The 22,246-nt window shown below is 35.4% G+C and overlaps 1 protein-coding gene across 14 annotated transcripts in view; it reads left to right on the forward strand.

Annotated features, from left to right (window-relative positions):
- Positions 1-22,246, forward strand: part of FAM135A (family with sequence similarity 135 member A) — a 133,248-nt gene that overhangs the window by 99,444 nt on the left and 11,558 nt on the right. For 7 of the 14 annotated variants that reach the window (XM_055329697.1, XM_055329695.1, XM_055329699.1 and 4 more), the window contains 8 exons: positions 3,602-3,675; positions 5,562-5,716; positions 5,932-8,293; positions 9,866-10,026; positions 12,397-12,488; positions 13,249-13,346; positions 15,827-15,978; positions 17,989-18,099. In XM_055329697.1, coding sequence (XP_055185672.1) covers positions 3,602-3,675; positions 5,562-5,716; positions 5,932-8,293; positions 9,866-10,026; positions 12,397-12,488; positions 13,249-13,346; positions 15,827-15,978; positions 17,989-18,099 — 3,205 coding nt within the window. The remainder of the gene's footprint in view (positions 1-3,601; positions 3,676-5,561; positions 5,717-5,931; positions 8,294-9,865; positions 10,027-12,396; positions 12,489-13,248; positions 13,347-15,826; positions 15,979-17,988; positions 18,100-22,246) is intronic. The other 7 variants (XM_055329702.1, XM_055329705.1, XM_055329704.1 and 4 more) reach the window with 4 other exon arrangements.

Below are 22,246 nucleotides of genomic sequence, written 5' to 3' on the forward strand. Positions count from 1 at the left end.
CCATCAGGTGGCAGCCATACCTTAGTTATGGCCACAAAATACATATAATAGGCTTATTCATTACACATTGCATAGGACAAAATTATGTCAGCAGAAAACTTAGATAAAGAAATTTGTGTGGGCACATAGAGGAAAGGAAAGGCTTTCTGTTAACAAGGCATCTTTATGCAGGAAGGAAGAGGTAAGTGGTTTGAAGTACAAAATTTGGAATTTCTTAAATCTTTTTTTGAATCCCATGTTTATTACTTGCTAGCTATGTCATCTTGGCCAAGTAGTTAAGCACTTTCTCCCTGTTTCATCACTTGTTAAACAAAGACATATCCACTTCATAGAGTTTTTATATAGTTTAAATATAGCAGAATGAAAATATAGTGCTTATCATAGAGCCTGGTAGATTGAATGCTATCAAGAAATGATAGTTAATGGGCTACTTAAGTGGCTCAGTCAGTTAAGGTCCTAGTCTTGGTTTCATCTCAGGTCATGAACTCAAGGTCTTGAGATCAAGTCCTGAGTCTCAAGGGCTATACACTCCAGTGATTCTGCTTGAGATTCTCTCCCTCGCCGTCTCCCTCCACCTCTTCCCGCTCCCCCACACTACTTGCTTGCTTGCTTGCTCACTCGCTCTCAAATAAATAAAATCTTTAAAAACAAAAAAAGAAATATAGTTATGATTGTAGGAATCAGAGAAGGTAAGGAGAGAAAGAAATCCAAGTAGCCAGTTTTGCAGGCCCAGCTACAATTGCAGAAATCCAGATGGCTTCAGGCTGTATTTCTTCACACTTTATAGCCCTCGGGAAAAAACATCTCTCATTAATAAATAGATGGATAGGCAGATAATCTTTCATCATCTTTCCTTTAGTGTTAGAGAAGAAGAAACAATTGGATAGTATTTGAAAGTACAGACACAAATTGCATTCTTCTCATAGATGTCTCATACCTTCCTCTCCCTAACTCCCTCATTGACTCGTTCCTCTAAAGACCCAGTCTCATCTGCTTAGGGAAGCAAGTTTAGTAAGTCAGAAATTCAACTGGCTAAATCTTTAGTAAAATGTATCTCCAGTTTGTTTTCTGTTTAAAACCAAAGAATCCTAAATCATATTCCCTTTTAGAAAAGAATCTTAGATGTAATATAATCTTAGTATATATTATAATTTGTCTCTTCCCTATACCTTCCAAACAAAATATCTTTTCCATCTCCTTACTGTTGCTTCATATGCTCCAATAGCTGACAGAGCCTTTCCTTGAATAATTAGAAATGAAAGGATCAAAATATAAATATGAAGGGATCCCTGGGTGGGTTTAGTGCCTACCTTAGGCCCAGGGCATGACCCCGGGGTCCCGGGATCGAGCCCCATTTCGGGCTCCCTGCATGTGGTCTGCTTCTCCCTGTGCCTGTGTCTCTGCCTCTCTCTCTCTTTCTTTCTCCCTCTCTCTCTCTCTCTCTCTCTCTCTATGTTGTCTCTCATGAATAAATAAATAAAATCTTTAGAAAAAAAATAAATACAATGAAAGAAATATTCAGCTAGACTTGACCAGTATTTATTAAGTACTTGCTTCTGTAACATACCAAGATAGATGTTTTGAGAGATAACCAAGATCATCAAAACATAGTCCATACTCTAAAGAATATTACACATTAGGATTGGAGACAATTCACATATATAATTATTTTAAGGAAAAATACAATGAATATTATAATGGCAATTATAATAGCTTATATTTATATACACTTACCAGATTACAGACTACAGTCACATACATTATCTTGTTTGTTCTTCACAATAACCTCAAATGTTGAACAAGTATTAGATGTAATTTGAAAATAAGTCATTTGAGGCTCAAAGGTGAAATGCAGCGTCACAATGCCAGTAGGTTGGTCAATCAGTTCAGTTGGCATATACTTGCATACCTGACACATAACTTGATGTAAATACTGGCTGATTCTTTTTTTTTACCATGGGCTGAGCACTGTTCTTTGTACTAGGACCTAATGGTCAGTAAGACCAACTGAATCCCAGTCTTCAAGGAGAGTAAATCTTAGATCTATAATGTAGACCTAAATTTCTCACTTCACATTTTTTTGTTTCTTTTATTTCATGCAGTACTAAAACAGGTGTTTCTGTTGGGTTTCTCCCAACACACACACCTGGCCCTTCCTAGCAGAAGCAATGGACTCTGCTGCCTCTAAGCCAGATCCAGAACGTTGAGGAAAGAGGATAAATTCTTTTTTTGTTTGTTTTTGTTATTTTTTTTAATTTAAGTTCAGTTTGCCAACATACAGTATAACACTCAGTGCCCATCTGATCCTGTGCCCTCCTTAATACCCGTCACTCATTTACCCCATCCCCCTACCTACCTCCCCTTCTGCAATCCTTTGTTTCCTAGAGTTAGGAGTCTCTTATGGTTTGTCTTCCTCTCTAACTTTTCCCCACTCAGTTTCCCTCCTTTCCCTTATGGTCCGTTTCACTATTTCTTATATCTTGCATATGAGTGAAACCATATGATAATTGTCTTTCTCTGATTGACTTATTTCACTCAGCATAATACCCTCCAGTTCCATCCACATCAAAATAAATGGTAGGTATTCATCCTTTCTCATGGCTGAGTGATATTCCATTGTGTGTGTGTGTGTGTATGTATATACAACTTCTTTATCCATTCTTCTGTTGAAGGACATTTTAGCTTCTTCCGGTTTCACTATTGTGGACATTGCTGCTATGAACACTGGGGTGTGGGTATTCTTTTGTTTTACTGCATCTATATCTTTGGGATAAATACCCAGTGATGCAATTGCTGGGTCATAGGGTAGCTCTATTTTTGACTTCTTGAGGAGCGTCCACACTTTTCCAGAGTGGCGGCACCAGCTTGTATTCCCACCAACAGTACAAGAGGGTTCCCCTTTCTCCACATGCTTGCCAACATTTGTTGTTTCCTGTCTTTGTTAATTTTAGCTGTTCTCACTGGTGTAAAGTGGCATCTCGTTGTTTTGATTTGTTATCTCCCTGATGGCAAGTGATGTGGAGGATTTTTTCATGTGCTTGTTGGTCATGTGAAAGTCTTCTTAGAGAAATTTCTGTTCATGTTTTCTGCCCATTTCTTGACTGGATTGTTTGTTTTTTGGGTGTTGAGTTTGATAAGTTCTTAGTACATCTTGGATACTAGCCCCTTATCTGATAGGTCATTTGCAAAAAACTTCTCCCATTCTTTAGGTTATCTTTTAGTTTTGTTGACTGTTTCCTTTGCTGTGCAGAAGCTTTTTATCTTGATGAAGTCCCATTAGTTCATTTTTGCCTTTGGTCCCTTGCCTTCGTAGATGTGTCTTGCAAGAAGTTGCTGTGGCCAAGTTCAAAAAGGTTGCTACCTGTGTTATCCTCTAGGATTTTGATGGATTCTTGTCTCACATGATTCTGTATATAGAAAACCCAAAAGATTACACCTCAAAATTGCTAGAACTCATACAGCAATTTAGCAATGTGGCAGGAGATAAATTCTTATATGGGGGTGGTTATGAAAGGTCTAATGGAGGGAGGTATCTTTTCCTACCATGGGTTGACCTTTTAATTGTGCTATGTTATTCATATTCCCTTTTGGAATTTTTTAGGTACGCAGATTTTCTGAAGCATTCTTTTGTTTTGAACATCCGAGAGAAGCTGCTGTTGCATACCAGGAACTTCAGTGAGTAGTATAGCTCCATAGTTAAAGTGATTTTTACCTCCTTTTATGTAAGATATCTATCTCAGAATTTATCACACAGAGTATATGATATTTACAATAGAAGGAATTAGAATTTATAGTTCAGAAATTCCCTATTTAAATAAATTTGGTCTAATTTTATGAATTCATGGAAGACCCATTCACCTAACAGAAAGAAGCATATTTCCCTATTCTCCCCAAACCCTGTCAGGCCTATGGTAATTTTGGTAGTCCCATACAGCTCTGGCTCCAGCCTTATATCTTTATTTTCACAGATCGGAATCTCTTCTATTCATATTCATCATTTATATTCTCTTATATTCATCTCTTATATTCATCATTACATATTACAGATTTTCACCAGCAATCTGTCTCGTACTACCTTTTTGTTATGTAAGTGATTTACAGGAAAATATCTAGAATAGATGCTTTCCATTTTTTCTGAGTACGTTTAGATCTAGTTTTCTTTGGCTTTAAAGAATATTTTGAGAATATTGTGCTGAGTAAAAGAAGTCAGACATAAAGAGTAAAATACGTGATTCTATTTGTATAACGTTCTGGAACAGGCAAAACTAAGGTGGAACAAAGTCAGAACAGTGGTTGTCTTGTTGACTTGGGCTGGGAGTTTGACTAGAAAGACATGAGAGAGCTCTCTGAGTAGATGGAAATATTCTGGATTATGTATCCATTTGTCAAAACCATACAGCTAAGATTTATGTATTTCAAAGCATGTAAATTTATGTAAATTTTATTTAAATTTACTACAAATAATAATTAAGTGTGGGTAGTAGGCAGTGAGTACAGGTAATAAAACAAGAAAAGCTAATGTTAATTGTTAAATGTTAATTGTTGAAGCTGAGTGATGGAGTTTATTAGACCATTCTATTTAATTTGCTTGAAATTTTCCATAAGAAAAGGTTTTTTAAAAAGTATTATGTATTAGGGATCCCTGGGTGGCGCAGCGATTTAGCGCCTGCCTTTGGCCCAGGGCGCGATCCTGGAGACCCGGGATCGAATCCCACGTCGGGCTCCTGGTGCATGGAGCCTGCTTCTCCCTCTGCCTATGTCTCTGCCTCTCTCTCTCTCTCTCTCTGTGTGTGTGTGTGTGACTATCATAAATAAAAATAAAAAAATTTAAAAAAAAGTATTATGTATTAGAAAGTAATATCCCTTGTTTTAAATAGCTGTTGTTGTTGTTTGTTTTAAAGATTTTATTTATTTATCCATGAGAAACACAGAGAGACAGAGAGAGAGAGAGAGAGAGAGGCAGAGACACAGGCAGAGGGAGAAGCAGGCTCATTGTAAGAAGCCTGATGTGGGACTTGATCTCGAAGACTCTGGGATCATGTCCTGAGCCAAAGGCAGATGCTCAATCACTGAGCCACCCAGGCGTGTACCTTTTTAAAAAAAAAAAAAAAAAAAAAAAGATTTTCTTAAATAGCTGTTAATTATATTCACCAATATATGTAAAATAAAGTACAGCAGTAGAAATGGAATATTTTTTTTTCCAGTTGTATCAAGTCATTAGGAGATTTTTGGAGCTTTTGACATTTCTCCTATATGCTATTCTCAGGAAATTAGTAAATTCAGACATTAAGCGTAGATAATTCATTTTGAAATAACATTAAAAAGTATAGAAGAATATAATAGAAATTAGTTTACCATAATTTTATAAGTCAATAATTTATTGTCAACAAACCATAATTTTCATTGTACCAGTTTTTATCTCTGGCCAAAGAGCTCTTTCATAAGGAAGTGTATCTGCAGGAAGGGGAATAGGAAGGGGGAGGGGAGGGGGGTGGAGTCTCTAAAGAAGAATTGAGTATAATTTTTTAAATTACAGTCTGACATAAAGAAATATTTTTCAGTGCTCAGAGTCATCTACAGATGTGCACCGCTATCAAAAATACTTCCTTCTGCAGCTCTCTCCCACCTCTACCTATTGAATGTAGTGAATTAGATGGAGATCTCAATTCCTTACCTATAATCTTTGAAGATAGGTATTTAGATTCAGTTATTGAAGGTAAGTATAACCTAAAATATGTAAGTTGTGTGTGTCATTTACAATATGTTCTTCCTTATATATATAAAACCATTCCCTAATGTGGGGCCATTTTTCCCCTCCAGTTTTATTTATCTTTGAAGATATCAGAAGGCTGTAGTCAGTAAATGTAGTCTTAATCATTTGAGTTCTCACACCTTGTTTTAAACCTGAATCTTTTTTTCTTTGGATAAAAGACTTAGATGCACCCTGGATGGGAATTCAGAATCTTCAGAGATCAGAGTCCAGTAGAATGGATAAATATGAGACTGAAGAAAGCTCTATAGCTGGACTTTCTAGCCCAGAGTTGAAAGTCAGACCTGCTGGTGCCTCCAATTTTTGGTATACAGAAGGTGAAAAGCAGCTAACAAAATCTCTAAAAGGAAAAAATGAAGAATCAAATAAATCCAAGGTTAAGGTTACTAAGCTCATGAAAACAATGAAACCTGAAAACACAAAAAAAATAATAAAACAGAACTCTAAGGATTCTGTGGTTTTGGTAGGCTACAAATGTTTGAAAAGTACAGCATCAAATGATCTCTTTAAATGCTTTGAAGGCAATCCTTCACATAGTCAGAAGGAAGGTCTGGATCCCACAATATGTGGATATAATTTTGACCTAAAGACCTACATCAGACAGACAAGTCAAAAGGAAGCTAGCTTTTTGCCAACTAATACAGAGAGAACTGAACAAAAGTCTCCAGATATTGAAAATATGCAACCAGACCTGTTTGATCCTTTGAACTCTGGCAGCCTAAATCTTTGTGCAAATTTGTCCATTTCAGGTAAACTTGATATCTCCCAGGATGATAGTGAAATTACACAAGTGGAACACAATGTGGCATCCAGAAGTTCATCAGACGATTGCCCTGATCATCAAACAACCCCATCTTCAGGAGTTAGAACAATTGAAGTAAACCCCTGTAATAAGGATCCTTTCAGTGGAGAGAAAATAACTGTTAAAATAGGACCTTGGACAGAGCTTCAACCAGATGAAATATTTGTGGATAGTTTACAACTACCCAACCTTGAGTCCTTAGAATCTAATGGTAAATCTAAATCTATAGAAATAACACTCGAAAAGGAAGCTTTGCAGGAAGCAAAGTGCCGTTCTATTGGAGAATCATTAGCTAAGTTAAGAAGTAATCAACCTGCTTCTTCTACAAAAGAATATCATGTTGTAGTAAGTGGAGATACAATTAAGTTACCAGATATTAATGCCGCATATGCCTCATCTAGATTTTCAGATTCAGGTGTTGAAAGTGAACCAAGTTCTTTTGCAACACATCCAAACCCTGATGTAGTATTTGAAACTGTGCAAGGGCAAGGTCCTTACAATAACGAAAGATTATTTCCTCAGCTTTTGATGAAACCTGACTGTAATGTAAAATTTTCCTTAGGAAGTCATTGTACTGAGAGTACAAGTGCTTTAAGTGAAATACAGTCATCTTTGACATCCATAAACTCTCTACCTTCTGATGATGAACTGTCACCTGATGAAAATTCTAAGAAATCTTTTGTGCCTGAATGCCACCTAAGTGATAGCAAAACATTATTAAATCTAGGAACAATTGACTTGCCAAAATGCGACAATAGTAAAAAGTCAAGTATTGTTTTGCAACAACAGAGTGTCATATTTTCGGGGCATTTGGACAATGAAACTATAGCAATACATTCCTTAAATTCAAGCACTAAAGACCCTTTGCAATTTGTTTTTTCAGATGAAGATACTTCCTGTGATGTGAAAAGTAGTTGCAGCTCCAAACCTAACTTGGACACTATGTGTAAAGACTGCCAGGGTCCTGATAAATCTAATACCTCTGCAGGGACAGCAATTACATTAAATTCAACACTGGTTTGTTTAGGTGCCCCTTGTGTTGTTTCAGGTTCTGTTTCTACTAAGACAGAAGTTAGAGAAGATGAAACTGTGAAAAGAAAAGATGATGATACCTTAAATCTCAAACAGATAAGTTCAGAAGCCCAAACAGTTGAAAATGAAACTCATCTGGGTACAAATGATCCTCTTTCAGCCAGTCCTGATATGGTAAAACAAGGGCTTGTGGAAAATTATTTTGGCGCTCACAGCAGTACAGATATTTCTGACACATGTGCTATTATGTATAGCAACTCAGTTAGCCCTCAGAAGAAAATTTCTGAGAAAGAAATTAGTAATCTTCATCAGGAACAGGGTCAAGGGGATGAGGAGGAAGAACAGGATCAACAGATGGTTCAAAATGGGTATTATGAAGAAACAGATTATTCAGCTTTGGATGAGAAAGCCAGTGCTCACTATACGAACAGAGATGTGCTAGAAGAAGAAAGACGTAGAAAATCTGAAAAAATAAACAGTGACTATCTGAAGGATGGTATCAGTATGCCTGCTGTCTGTACTTCTGGTTGTTTGTCCTTCCCATCTGCACCACGAGAGTCTCCTTGTAGTGTTAAGTATTCTTCTAAAAGTAAATTTGATGCCATTACAAAACAGCCATGCAGCACTTCTTACAACTTTACTTCATCAGTTTCCTGGTATGAAAATTCACCAAAACCTCAAATACAAGCGTAAGTAACGGAGCACAATAACATGTGCTACTAAATATATTATAGAACACACACACACACACACACACACACACACACACACATATGTCTCTGATGAGATGTGTGTGTATATACATACATATATATATACATATGTCTGATAAAATATATATTTCATGGTCTTGTTTCTGTAATACAAAAAGTGCTTTTTTGATTAGCTACTTAAAATGGAGAAATGAACTCAATATAGTTTTTGACAGACCTGTAGTTCTTCATCTGATTGTCTTGTTCTATAAGCTAGATATTTTTGATACAAATTTTCCACTGGTGGTTACATGTTAGATGTTTGGAATAATTGAGGTTAAAACTTTTCTTCACCAGTACATTTCTCCCCCATTAATTCCCAGACAGGTTAGGTTCTACAAGTGCATCCAGCAAATAAGGGCAATATTAGATAATGAATAATAAGTTAGTAGAAACTTCCTAAATCTACCAGACCCAGATGATCTCAGCTAAGTCAGTGGCTTCCAGACTTAAGATTCATGGACAAGCTAAATGTTCAGAAAAATTTTGAGGATGATAGAGGTTTACTAGCATGGCGCTGGTTCTCAAAATATTCTTCTACCTTATTCCATTTGGAATTATAATCCCTGGGATGAAAGATCTGGGCATCTTTCTATATCTATATCTATATCAATCTATAATAGATTTTCCAAATTCCTAGATTATTCTGATTTCTATGTATAGCTAAGATCTCACAGTCCCTAAAGCTAGGGAAAGCAGTGAGGTGATAATGGCCTATTAAAGAACTGTAATATGCAGGAAGATTGAAGGTATTACCACCTTCTGGCTACCTCAAACTTTTCTAGGGCATTGATGAAAACAATTTATGTCTTCAGAGTATCTTACTCAGTTTAATAGGGCTCATCAGCTTTCTTGAGTTTTACTTTTATCAGTTCAAATGATACAGTGTTAAAATAGTTGATAATTTTTTAATTTTGATTAGATTTGTCACTCATTGAATGAATGTCTGCCATCAATTATATTTAGTCATATCCCCTCTTGGTTCTGTTTCTTTTTATTCTTAATCCTGGAGGAAAAATATAAATAACTTAATCTACTAAGAAATATAACTGCCATTCTCAATGTTAGACTTTGTAGAACAGCTCCTTACCTTCCATTTATATAAGATTAAAAAGAAGCAAAGAGGCTAGGATTTGATTACAGAATAAGCATCAGATCGTCATCCTTCCAGTACTTATCCCAGCTTTTCTATATAATATAAAACTTAGTAGGAAGTATAACTTCACTTCTAATATTTTCTTAGTTGATTTCAAGTTTAAAATAATATTTTAAGTGATTTCAAATTTGAAGTATTCATTGTATTTGGACAGGACATGTACTTAAAATAGCAAAGAAAATTACTCTCTGATTTCTAAATAATTTAGGTGATCCTGCATATTTTCATTATTTTAAAACCTAGTATTTGCTGGGTTTCCTCTTCTGCAGTTCCCTAAATTCAGCATATTGTCCTTTGGGTTCTAAAAACTGAATATAATAGTAAAGAGTATCTCCTATAATATTTTGCTTCAGCTTTCTTCAGGCAAAAGAAGAATTGAAGCAACTTAAACTTCCTGGGTTCATGTACAGTGATGTTCCTCTGTTGGCATCCTCAGTCCCTTATTTTAGCATGGAAGAAGAGGATGGTTCTGAAGATGGAGTACATCTCATTGTCTGTGTGCATGGTTTAGATGGTATGTCCTCACTATTGATATAATCCATGGCAACTCAATATATTTTCTTTGCCTAATAGGTTTCATTTAGTTTTATTTAATCTTTGAACTGAAAATATTTTAAATTGCTTAAATTAATTGAATCTGAAATACATTCTAAAACAGAAATATGCTTAACTTTGCTAAGTATAATATTAGATTTCCTTTTAAGTAAATTTTCCATGGAACTGACATCCATCCATGTACCAAAATTTTATTTCTTTTAACTTTGGGTTTTTTCTGTCTTCTGTTGGTTCTGTCAGCAGTCGCCTCATGGCAATCATTTTGTTTCCCTTTAATCGTTAGCCTAATGTTCTTTTAGCCCTCTAAGCCTTATGAGCTAGGAAAATCAGTACCTAAGAATTGAAGATTCACTAATTTATTAGGGTATAATTTAAATTCTATATACCTGGCTTTGGTGCTATAGTTTTATCCCAGCCATTTTGGTTACTCAACAGACTGTTTCCCCTCGATTATTAGGAACTATGTTAGAAAATGCCAAATATCTCTAGACTAGCAGATGATTACTATATTATATCATTCTGTAAGAACAAATTAAAGATTTTATAGATATAAAAATCCTAAGCACAGGTCTAAGCTAGTAAATTGTCATGAAATTGAAGATTTTTCTTTAAAAAAAGAACTTGACTCTCAAGAAATGAAATGTGTCCAAAACTAATCTCTTCCCCCCACCAACCACCCTACTAATAAATTTCAAAGGATTATCACCCAAGAAAGACTTCTTGGCCCAGTGGAATCTCTCGCACATTCTTCTTTGAAATTTTTAATAGGCACATTACCTCTATGTTAGATAAATTGTTCCAGAATAAGAGGGAAAAAATATGGAATGCAGCTCGTTTTATTGTTTCACATTAACCTAACCTTGTTACCAAATCTGGAAAAGGTATCACACCCACACGCCAGAGAATAGTGGATCAATCTGACATAAGTACACTTAATAAAACTCTAGCAATATTACGGAAATAAGTAAATAGATAAGTAAATAAAAAAGCTTTTAATTGTCCCCAAAAACTTGTATTAAGTCACTGTAACAACCAGGATTTAATTCCCAGAATGCAAAGGTAAGTAAATACAAGAAAATTCATTAATAAAATATACCCATATTCATGAACTAAGTAAGAAGCTATTGATAAAATTCAATGTCCATTCCGGTTTTGACAATTAAGCACCAAACTTAAAGTTTTAAATAGCATATATATTCTCAGCTAGTAGAAAACTTTGTAGTGAAGCCCTAGCGGCATTCCTTGTAAAATCAAGAATAAAAGAATTATCTCTATCCATGCATAAATACCTAAAAGATACAAATATTGGAAGGGTAGAATAGAAACTGATAACATGTCTACATTACTAATTAAACCAAAGGTATTAACCAAAAGCCACTAAACTAATTTTTAAAAGTAATAATTATGTTTTAAAATTATGTATTATATTGAATAGGTCTTCAATATTTATAGACATCTTTTAAATTAGTAATTAAATTCTCTTAGATTATTTAAATGAAATTTTTTTTAAAGATTGTATTTATTTATTCATGAGAGACACACATACACACAGAGAAAGGCAGAGACACAGGCAGAGGGAGGAGAAGCAGGCTCCATGCAGGGAGCCCAACATGGGACTCAATCCCGGGTCTCCAGGATCACACCCTGAAGGCGGCACTAAACTGCTGAGCCACCTGGCTGCCCGAAATTTTCTTTCTAATTCAACTGTTGCAAGACCCACCAAAAGAAAGTGAACAAGTTAAATCTAAATCTGAAATGCCTTCAAGGGGCACCTGGGTGACACAGCCCTTAAGCATCGCACTCTTAATTTTGGCTCAGAGTCGTGAGATCGAGCTCTGCATTGGCCTCCACACTTAGTCCAGAGTCTGCTTGGGACTCTCTCCCTCTCCCTCTCTCCTTCTTGCCCCACTCCTTTCTCTCAAATACATAAATAAATCTTTAAAATTCTCAAATAAGTCTTAAAAAATGTATTCAAGGCTTGTTAAATAATCAACTATAGTAGTGATGGAAGGAGTACTTCCATCAGTCATTCACAGCGACCACAGTCAGCAGTCTCCACAGCTGACAATTAATAAATACACCATACACCATCAGATAGGAAAGCAAAAGCATCAGTGTGACCAAAATTCCTAAGAAACAAACTTGAAAAATACTGCCTGGCTAATTGAAAACAGCCTTGACATGAAAATTGAGAACTGTTTCAGAGTGCATTGTCTTTTCAAAACTGACAGAGATCATATATTTGTCTTTAAATATGTGATGATGTACTTTGTACATTTTACTTTATCTCATCCCTTAGTCATAATTTTTCATTTTCTTCATTTTCTAGGTAACAGTGCAGATCTCCGATTAGTAAAAACTTACATTGAACTTGGACTGCCTGGGGGAAGAATTGATTTTCTTATGTCTGAGAGAAATCAGGTACAATTTTAGGCAGTGTTTTCAATGGGAACAAATATATTTGTACTAGTTTCTACCTAAATATTTGCTTACTACAAAATGCCTATACTAGTAGAAATAATGTTTTGATTTGTTTGGAATTTCACATTAATGCATATCCCAAGGAAGTTAAAATGATTTATAATTTGACTTATGAGCTCTTCACATGAACAAAATTTTTAGAATTTTAACATTTCTATGCAAAAATGTCATTAATTAAACCATTATAGGGGCACCTGGTGGCTCAGTCACTTAAGTTCTGCCTTCGGCTCAGGTTATGATCCCATGGTCCTGGGATCACGCTCCATGTTGGGCTCCCTGCTCAGTGGGGAGCCTGCTTCTCCCTCTCCCTCTCCTTCTGCCCTCCCTCGCTCGCTCTCTCTCACTCTCTATCTCAAATAAATGAATAAAATCTTTTTTAAAAAGTGCCAACCGCTAAATAAACATTTGTCCAGAGATCTATATACCAAAAAACCAAACAAACAGAAACCCATTATAAATAACTTTATGTTAAAGGTGGATATTGGGCAAAACAAACACCTAAGCAAAGCAAATATTATTAAGAATACAATATTTTCTGAGAAATTCACTTTTTGCTCATTTTAATATAATGAATATTATTCACCAGCTTTTCTGAAAAATTTTCAATAAAATTAAAAATAAAGTTTATATATTTTTTCTGTGTTTTTTTCCTGTGATTATTCATATTTAGTATATAATATATCTGTTTTCTTTTCTTTAGAATGATACTTTTGCTGATTTTGATAGCATGACTGATCGCCTTCTGGATGAAATCATACAATATATTCAGATATATAGTCTAACAGTCTCAAAAATAAGGTAAATTTTATAATAATCTGTAATATTATATAACATACTTTTATGTCTATGAATTAGGGAAGAATTAAACAGAATTTATGGTAGTTTTGTTGCCCTATAATGAAATATAGGAGACCACAATTCAATTTACCTAATTTAAAGAGAAAAGAAAAAATTTTTAAATTCTAGGGACAGGGGATCCCTGGGTGGCGCAGCGGTTTAGCGCCTGCCTTTGGCCCGGGGCACGATCCTGGAGACCCGGGATCAAATCCCACGTCGGGCTTCCGGTGCATGGAGCCTGCTTCTCCCTCTGCCTGTGTCTCTGCCTCTCTCTCTCTCTCTGTGACTATCATAAATAAATTTTTTAAAAAATTTTAAAAAAAAGAAAGTTTAAAAAAAAAATTCTAGGGACAGACCACATATTATGTAATTCCATTTATATGAATTATCTAGAATTGGCAGATTTCTAGAAATAGAAGTAGATTAATGATTGCTTAGGGCTGAGGGAGATGGTGGCAGATGGGGGCGCAGTGATAGCTGAAGGATTCAGGGTTTTTTTTGAAGTGGTGAAAAAGTTCTAAAAATCTATCATGGTGGTTACACAACTCTATGAATACACTAAAAACCATTAAATTATATATTTTAAATGGATGAATGTTATGGTATGTGACTTATATCTCATTAAAGCTGTTACCAAAAAAAAAAAAAGATTATAAGGACAATGGATACACAAACAAATGAAACAACAAAAATACTTTCAAGGTTTCCTAACTCTCCTTTGTGAGTTAGTTTTCCCCAAGCAAGATGATCAAAGCAATGTAAGTCTCATAATTTAAGCAGATACTGTAGATAGACATGGAAGGGAGAAAAGTATTTGTTTCCTCTAGTAGAGTAGGACTTAAAGAAAAAAATCAAAACTAATCTCTCTGCCTCAAAAAGTAGAATAATGATTACCTTCCTGTCCCAACTGGGTTAGAGGAATAAGCTGGCTTATATATTATATAAATAGGCTTTTGAAAGAATTTGTTTCCAGTTTGAAGTATGGTGAGTAAGGACTAAAAAATAGAGATAAACAGGTTTTTATTTGAAGCCATTTTTTAAAAACTGATTTCTGTTAAAATGGGAGGAGATGCAGGTATGGTAGGAGGAAGGAGAGGTTTATTTTCTTTTGCTAATTATTCTCTTACAAATTTTAAAATACTTTTCATTAAAAAAATACTTTTAATTTATTACATTTTCTACAATGATCTTAGATTCCTTTTATGTATTGTTTTATGATGAGAAAATAATATTTCAGTTTTTTCACTCATCCACAAAAGTATTACCTCTTTTAGATTAGATTATCAGTTATAATCAACCATTATTCAAAAGCCTAAACTGGTTAATTCGGGACTATTAGTTACCCGCATAACTCTCACCCCACAGCTTCCGGAACTTCAATTTCGGAAGGAAGTTTATCCTGAGCTTCTTTTTTTTTTTTTTTAATTTTTTATTTATTTATGACAGTCACAGAGAGAGAGAGAGAGGCAGAGACACAGGCAGAGGGAGAAGCAGGCTCCATGCACCGGGAGCCTGACATGGGATTCGATCCCGGGTCTCCAGGATTGCGCCCCGGGCCAAAGACAGGCGCCAAACCGCTGCGCCACCCAGGGATCCCTATTCTGAGCTTCTCACTAGCTATACCAATAAGCCAGTTTAAGATAGCTTTCAAACTCTCTTCTTTCATTGTTAATTATTCCCAGGGATTAATATACCATTTATTGGGACGCCTGGATGGCTCAGTGCTTTGGCCCAGGGATCTGGGCATCTGCCTTTGGCCCAGGGAGTGATCCCAGGTTCCTGGGATCATGTCCCGCATCTGCCTTTGGCCCAGGGAGTGATCCCAGGGTTCTGGGATCATGTCCCACATCAGGCTCCCTGCAGGGAGCCTTCTTGTCTCTCTGCCTATGTCTCTGCCTCTGTGTGTGTGTGTGTGTGTCAATGAATAAACAAATAAGATCTTTAAATATGTGTGTATGTAAATATTATATATCATCTATTGCATAATGATGTAAGTAAAAAGGCTCTTTTGATTTAAACTATTCCTTAATAAAGGTGAGGTGCTTTATAAATTTTAGAGTGTAGACTAGAGAATAAATGAAACATATATAATTTTTCCTAAGTCATCCTTTATAGGTACAATTTCATTATTTTGTTTTAAATCATGACTTAATGAGTAATAATTGGTATGTGTGCCTAAGGAGGCAAATTTATCATCTAATCAATGTAGTTAGTTTTAAAATATGTTTCTTTCTAAGCAATTACAAACTCTGAGTAAAAATTTTCTGATAAGTAGTATCTTATTTCTATAGATAAGCATTTAAATTATATAATAGGAATTTTTAAACATATTAGAAATTTCCAAATACTAAGTATTTCACATCTGTATATAGAGGTATCAGCTTTAATATTTCTTTTTAAAATTAATACTATGGGAGAAATGTCTCTTTTTTTTCTTAAAGCTTTATTGGACATTCGTTGGGCAATTTAATAATCCGTTCAGTGCTTACAAGGCCAAGGTTTAGATATTACCTCAACAAACTTCATACTTTTTTATCTCTTTCTGGACCTCACCTTGGTACACTCTACAATAGCAGTGCTCTTGTTAATACAGGTAACAAGTTTTCTTGTTTAGTATAAAAAATATGGCATGGGGAGAAAATTTAAATACAAATTTAATGTTTTATGGTGTTTATCTTAAAGCTGACTTGTCACATGCTTGGAATTTCATGCAACAAAAGATGTAGACATTTTTCTATTTTGTCATGCACATGAAGTAAGCTGATAAAAGTCATTTCAGAAAATGAATATTATATTGAAATGATATATATCAAAAGTGACGAGCATTTTTAACTAATTTGCATTAAACTGTCTAAATATTTTCAGTAAATGTTTATCTTCTAAACAGGCTATTCTGTTATGTTATTCCATGAGTTGAACAAATAAAAAATATCTATATTTAATATAAAGTTTTAAAATAGTATATATTGAATGTTCTGATTTTGGTTTGGTAACAATAAAAGGATGTTATGAAAAAAATTCTAAAATGTTTTTAAAAATTAAAATGAAAGTTAAGACTTTATTGGAATGAATATTCTCATTAAGAAAGATCTGATATTTGATTTGCCTTTGGTTTGGTTTTTCCCTTGGATTTTTTAAGTAGTTTTTAGTTTAGTCCATTGATTCCCATTGTGGGAATAAATTAGATTTCATTCTGTCTCTTAGCATTGAACCTTGAAACTCTTATTTCCATTTTGTCTTTCACTTTCACTGATAAAGAAACCATACTATTTTCCTTGTATCCCTTTCCAAATTGTGGTATCCAAAAAATACCTAGTCCTATATTTAAAAAAAAAAAAAGAGGGTATGGAAAAGATGAAATCCGTGAGTAACATAAAATAGAACCCAATGTAAATAGGATACAGTCCTTGAATTCCTTTCTTCACTAAACTTCCCCAAATAGGCCTACAATTGCAGATTTAATCAACTAAGGAGTTTTTTTTCTCTTTTCTGCCCCTGTTCCCCTCTGTAATATTAGAAGCAACAAAAGTGGAAATTAATATTGACAATCTTGAAAACCCGTTCTAGAGTGATTGAGGTTTCTCTTAATTAAGGGAAAGATACATTTAAATTTGGGTAACTGATAATACAAAGAAATACAATTAAATATGAAACTTCAGGGGCACCTGGTTGGCTCAGTTGGTTAAGCATCTGAGTCTTGAATTCAGCTCAGATCATAATCTCAGGGTTGTGAGATCAAGCCTGCTTAAGATTCTCCATCTCCCTCTGCCTCTTCCAATAAAAAAAAAAAAAAAGTTAAATAGTTAATAGTTAATAGTTAAATAGTTAAAGTTAATAGGCTTATCAATAAATAAATAGATACATACATACATACATAAAAATATGAGACTTCATTATATTCAGCTGTTACCAAAAACATTAACCAATTGCTCATCCAAGAGTTAGTGCTTATAGTCTACCATAACTGTATTTATCTCTAGATAAAAAGAAATTGAATGCTTGTAAAATTGTAAAATACAGCTTAAGCATTCGAATCTACTACTGTATTTGAAGTTTTTTCTATCTATGCTTCTTTATAATTTGAACAAATATATCTAAAGGTATAATTTTCCCAAATTCCTTAAACCATGATCTATTTCGTTAGTGAATGTGATAGAAATAGCAAGCCGTCTACCAACCATCTTTAACCCATAGTTAACTTATATGTATGTTTATATTAGTTATCAGAAGAAGGAAATATTTTACAAATACATTTTTTATTAAGAAAATGCTAGTTTGGGGCAGTCCGGGTGGCTTGGCGGTTTAGTGCCGCCTTCAGCCCAGGGCCTGATCCTGGAGACCCAGGATCGAGTCCCACGTCAGGCTCCTTGCATGGAGCCTGCTTCTCCCTCTGCCTGTGTCTCTACCTCTCTCTCTCTCTCTCTCTCTCTCTCTCTCTCTCTGTCTCTCATGAATAAATAATAAAATCTTTAAAAAAAAAAAAAAGAAAATGCTAGTTTGGTAGATGTCATTTTTAAAGTGAAATGTGTACTAAAATTAATAATCTTCATATATGTTACCCCGTATTTCCAGTTTTACTCACATATCATTTATAATTCTGTAGGTCTGTGGTTTATGCAGAAATGGAAAAAATCAGGTTCTCTTTTACAACTGACATGTCGAGATCATTCAGACCCTCGCCAAACTTTCTTATACAGGCTTAGTAATAAAGCAGGTAAGTATATAGTAACAGTTTTGAAAACATTGACTTGAAACCTTTTTTAAAAATGAATCTTTAGCAAATTATCAACATGTCTTTGTGGTGATTAAAAAAGTTTTCAATTGTAATTTTTTAGTAATGAAATAAACTCACAATAACATGTTTGATTTTTTTTACATGATTGTATTTGTGTTGTGTGAACACCAGTACTTTGAAATTATCATAAACTTTTTAACATTTATAATTTAGTACCAATTGTAAGTCAGTTTTTGAACTGGGCCGCTGCCTGTCCTAGTCTTTTAGTCCTCCTGCTCCTACCCCAGTCCTCAACCCTCTTTATAAACTGCCACATATTCTTCTACCTTCCTGTTCTAGGGCTATAAAACTTTTGTGGAAAATTTCAAAAACTAAACTATTCGGGGGGAGGGTAGAGGGAGAAAGAGCAAGAGAGAAAGAATCTTAAGCAGGTTCCATACCCAGCACACAGCCCAATGCAGGGCTCATGACCACCACCCTGAGGTTCCTATCTGGGCCAAAATCAAGTCAGATGTTCAACTGACTAAGCCATCCAGGTGCCCCCAGAAACTAAACTATTAATAGTTAAATTCCCACTACTGGATGAATCTTTTTACTCATCTCTTATTAACTGATTACTAAGTATATTCCCCGTCTTGCATTATATACCAAGCTTTTACAACCTGAGATCCTCAATTACTACTTTGCCAACCTCATTGTCTATAAATGACCTTACCAAATTCTTTCCACTGTGTCCTTTGGAATCTCCATTTGAGGGGAACAGACTGACTTTATATGTTTATCTTCTTCAAAAAATGCAGTTTCCACTTCCTTCTAAAAGTAGATACATAAGTGAAACGTAGATACTTCCCCACCGAACCTCCATTTTCCCATTCCCCTTGACTGTAGAACAGAGGTTGGCAAAATTTTTCGCTAAAGGGCCAGATAGTAAATATTTTGGCTTTGCAGGCCATGTGATCTCTGTTGCAACTATTCAACAATACCAGTGTAGCACAAAAATAGCCTTGGATAATAGATAAACAAATGAGTGTAGCTATGTTCCAACAACACCCAAAAAGGCAGCAGGCCAGATCCTATAGGCCACACCTTGCTAAACCCTGCTATAGGAGAAGCTCAGTTTCTCATTTACTGAGTACCATCTGGAGTGGAGGAAATAGTCCTCTTGCTTTCCATTTCTAGCTGGAATCATTATTCCTCTGCTGTCCTAAAACTATCCTTTGAGGTTTGTACCATCAAATTTCTGCTACCTTCTAGTCATCTTTAATGTAATAATCTCCTGATCATTCTTCATGTATTCAATGGGAATTCTGATAAGGGTTCATTGACAAATTTACAGTTAATGTTTGGGAGAAGATATTCTTCTTTGTTCTTAATATACTTGATCTTGGAATCATTTTAGGTGATTTGATGAAGTCAACCCTTTAGAACATCATCAAGCATTATAGAGCCTTTCTCAACTGTAGTAACCTTCATTCCACTCCACTTTGAACCCATACCCATGGCTACATTCCACCCCTGAAATTTCAACCAGTATTCTGTTCTGTGACTACAATATATCCTCATTTCTCACTCACTTCCTTATTCTCATTTGCTTTTTAGACTATTTAAGGCCCCTACTCAATTTCTTAAATTACCCTGTTCATCATCGTTTACTCCCTTCTTGATCCATCCCAGATTCCATGAGTTATCACTTTTATCATTCATACATTTTTTACCCAGTGTTTTTTCATCATAGCTGTCCAGCAACCTATACTACTGTTTCTTTACCTGGCTTGTTGAGTTCTACCAAAATGGATCACACAGACATGCAGATCAGTGCCGCTGTAGGTCCATGGAGTTCCTATCTAGTTAACTCTAATAGTTTCCTAACCATTCTCTAGAAGCTTTTCCAGTTTTTTTTTAAAGATTTATTTATTAAGTGCAAGTGGAGGAAGGGGCAGAGAGAGAGAATCTCAAGCAGATTCTGCTAAGCGCCAACCCTAATGCAGGGCTTGATCTCACAACCCATGAAACCATGACCTGAGCCAAAACCAAGAGTCAGATGCTTAACTGACTGAGCCACCCAGGTACCCCAATGCTTTTCCAGTTTTTTTACCTCTTTTCCTCAGACTAAACTACAACTTCTACTACTGACTTTGTTTCCTACTTTATCTGTGACAGTGAAGGCCATCAAGCAAGAACTTTCCTACTTCCTTTCTTTTTACCTACAAACATTAGCACACCTTTGCTTTCCTTCTAGTTTTGGAACCCATTCCTTCTGCTTTAGAACCCATTCCTTCTTTCTTTAAACTCCCATTTTAGGGCACCTGGGTGGCTCAGTGGTTGAGCATCTGCCTTTGGCTCAGGTTGTGATCCCAGGCTTCTAGGATTGAGTCCCACATCAGGCTCCTCACAGGGAGCCTGTTTCTCCCTCTGCCTGTGTCTCTGCTCCTTTCTCTCTGTGTCTCTTACGAATAAATAAAATCTTTAAAAAATAATAAAAAATAAATAAACTCTCCCTTTTCAGTGTCTAATCCCTTAACATACAAAGTTACTCCATTTTCTCCCATCTTAAGTCATAATAATAATAAATACCTCCTTTCATCACTGACTCTTTTTCTTTTTTTATATATGAATTAAGGCTCTTGAAAAAGAAGGCAATTATTTTCTCTACTTCCTCACCTTTTATTTCACTCTTCAATCCACTGTAATCTGATTTCTGTCCTCACCATTCTATTGAAGCTTGCCATATTCAATTCTCTCTTTTCTTCCTTTTATTTAAACATGCTGGCGTTATATTTAAAATGCCCTTTTTGAAATACTTTCCTATTTCCCATTCTGTATCAGCCTTTCCTGGTTTTCTTCCATATTGGCTCTCTGCTTCCTACATGGATTCCTTTTCTCTCCTTGCCCTTTAAATAGAAGTATTCTTGGGCTCCAGCTTCTGTCATCTGCTCTTCTCACTCTATACATTCTTCTTTGATAGCATCATTTCATATCCATCTTCACCATTGGTAACTCAAATATATATCTCTAGTTCAGTCTTCTAGGCTGTATTCTAGACTGATATGTCCAGCTACCTACTAAGTACATTTACTTAGATGGTTCACAGTTGCCTCAAATGCAGTGTTTTCAGATACCTCATCTTTTCCCTCAGATTAATTTCTTTCAATTCCACATCTACCACCATTTGCCCAGCCAAAAACTTAGAAGTTGTTTTTTAGACTTTTCTCAGTCTCCCCACACATCTGCTTTGTTACTAAGCCCTGAAACATTCAGCCTTCTTTTATAGCTAATGGAGTCTTCTTTCTTCTCTTTGCCACTGCCTTAGTTCAACCTTCATCACTTTTACTAAGATTATTGCTATAGCGTCCAAACTGGTTACTCTGCCTCCTGTATGCCCTCTTCTCCCTCATCTCATTTCCTTATTAGATAAAAGTATCTTCTAAAAATTAAATCAAACCATATTGCTTCTGTTCAGCATCTTTTCATGGTACATTGTGGCTTTCAGGATAAGGTTTTAATTCCATGGTTTAGGGCATCAAATCCTTTATAATCTGGTTCCTGATACTTTTACTAATTTCATATCCTACTCCACCCATGCACACATCCTTTGTTTTAGGCATGCCACATGTTTTACACTTATATTCACCCATGCTTTTTCTACCACCATTCCTCCCCATGTGCTTACTCATCTTTTTAGAACCAATTCTTTCCATCTTCTAAAATTAACCTCAAACATCACTTGCTTAAAATCTTTCTTGAGGGGATCCCTGGGTGGCGCAGCAGTTTGGCACCTGCCTTTGGCCCAGGGCGCGATCCTGGAGACCCGGGATCGAATCCCACGTCGGGCTCCCGGTGCATGGAGCCTGCTTCTCCCTCTGCCTATGTCTCTGCCTTTTTCTCTCTGTGTGTGTGTGACTATCATAAATAAATAAAAATTAAAAAAAAAAAAGCTTTCTTGTGGCCCTCTCTGATTTAATGGTCCTCTATTCTGAGTGCCTAATTGATTGCCCAATATTTATATATATATCCCAGATCTTACGCCTCCAAACTGACCTCACTAATGAATTCCAGTCTTCATTTGTGTGCTAGACATCTCTACTTATATTGAAACATATGTCTAAACCTGAACATATTGTCTTCT

The sequence above is a fragment of the Nyctereutes procyonoides genome, unplaced genomic scaffold (genome assembly GCF_905146905.1).
Source record: "Nyctereutes procyonoides isolate TBG_1078 unplaced genomic scaffold, NYPRO_anot_genome, whole genome shotgun sequence".
NCBI lineage: Eukaryota > Metazoa > Chordata > Mammalia > Carnivora > Canidae > Nyctereutes > Nyctereutes procyonoides.